The sequence below is a fragment of the Atta colombica genome, unplaced genomic scaffold (assembly GCF_001594045.1).
Source record: "Atta colombica isolate Treedump-2 unplaced genomic scaffold, Acol1.0 scaffold100, whole genome shotgun sequence".
Taxonomy (NCBI): domain Eukaryota; kingdom Metazoa; phylum Arthropoda; class Insecta; order Hymenoptera; family Formicidae; genus Atta; species Atta colombica.
Window position 1 is genome coordinate 3,361,613 of NW_017259185.1, and position 1,655 is coordinate 3,363,267.

General features: G+C 40.1%; 1 protein-coding gene across 1 annotated transcript in view; it reads right to left on the minus strand.

Annotated features, from left to right (window-relative positions):
* The window catches only part of LOC108686770 (bifunctional purine biosynthesis protein PURH), a 4,956-nt gene that overhangs the window by 1,567 nt on the left and 1,734 nt on the right, over positions 1 to 1,655 (minus strand). The window contains exons 4-5 of the mRNA XM_018192235.1: positions 1,125 to 1,616; positions 580 to 972 (exon numbers count right to left, since the gene is read on the minus strand). Coding sequence (XP_018047724.1) covers positions 580 to 972; positions 1,125 to 1,616 — 885 coding nt within the window. The remainder of the gene's footprint in view (positions 1 to 579; positions 973 to 1,124; positions 1,617 to 1,655) is intronic.

Below are 1,655 nucleotides of genomic sequence, written 5' to 3' on the forward strand. Positions count from 1 at the left end.
GGCCAAACCGAATATTCACGGCTCCAAGGTCATGCTCTGTATTTGGTGGAACCAGCTCGGCATAGTGTATTATGAACTGTTAAAACCGACTGAAACAATCACAGGTGATCGGTATCGAATGCAATTGATGCGTTTGAGCCGAGCATTGAAAGACAAACGGCCGCAATACAACGAGAGATACGATAAAGTAATTTTGCAGCATGCTCGATCCCATGTTGCGAAAGTGGTCAAGACATACTTGGAAACGTTGAAATGGGAAGTCCTACCCCACCCGCCGTATTCTCCAGACGTTGCTCCCTCTGACTATCACTTGTTTCGATCAATGGCACGGCCTGGCTGACCAGCACTTCCAATCTTATGAAGAAATAAAAAATTGGATCGATTCGTGGATAGCCTCAAAAGATGACCAGTTTTTTCGATGTGGGATTCGTACGCCGAAAGATGGGAGAAAGTAATGGCTAGCGATGGACAATACTTTGAATCATAAATCTATAACCAGTTTTTTACAATAAAGCCTCGAATTTCGGAAAAAAAACGGCGGAAGCAAAATTGTACATCTAATATAATAAAAAAACAAACCAATTATCAGCCTTATTTCCAGCAAGCCTAGTGCAATGAATTCTAGATTGTTGTCCGGCACCTGTGCCTATCACTTGACCGTCTTTAGCATAACAAACAGAATTACTCTGTGTGTACTTTACAGTAATAGTGGCTACAATCAGGTCGCGAATAGCGTTTCCCGATAGCGTTTTCGATTTCGTCGTCACAATATTGTCGAATATCGGTTTGTTGATTACCGCATCATTACGTTTCTGCTCCATAACTAAACCGTACAGAGTTTTGCGTTCCATCGGGGATGGAACATAAGAAGGATCGATTTGAAGCACGCAATATGCGCCACCCTTTTTCTTCTTTAATATCTGAAGAGCCTCTTCCGAGTAGCCAGGTGCGATAATGCCGTCTGAGACTTCTCTAAAAGTTACAAAGAATCAATATAAATATTAATGTCAACATTATATTCATAGATAATTTATCATAGATTAATTATATATTATGTTATTATCATATTTGTAAAATATGTCAATATTGTATTAATATTATAATCATACATTAATATCATGTACCTTGATATGATCTTTGCCGTTATAACATCGCATGGCTCAGATAATGCAATGAAATCACCAAAACTGGACATTCGATCAGCACCTCTCGCACGAGCGTAAGCAGCCGCTAAAGGCGTAAGCTGATCGTGAAGATCATCTACTTGACACAACTTCGCTTGTATATTATCCAAGGGAACACCGACTGCGGCTCCAGCTGGGCTCACGTGTTTGAAGGAAGTAGCCGCTGGTAAATTCAGAGCAGACTTCAATTCCTTAACCAGTTGATAACCATTTAAGGCATCACAAAGATTGATGAAACCAGGTGATCCATTCAGCACAATTAACGGTAGCTTCTCAAGGGTAGTAAATATCTGCGCGGGTTTCTGATGCGGATTCATACCATAGCGAAGAGTAAGTTGAGAGACATCAGCACTGTACTGCTTGCGGAAGTAATCCGAGATAGAATTGTCATATTCAGCGGTATGAGTAAATGCTTTTAGAGCTAAAGTTTGCCTGAAATATATACATATACCCACACATATATATATATAT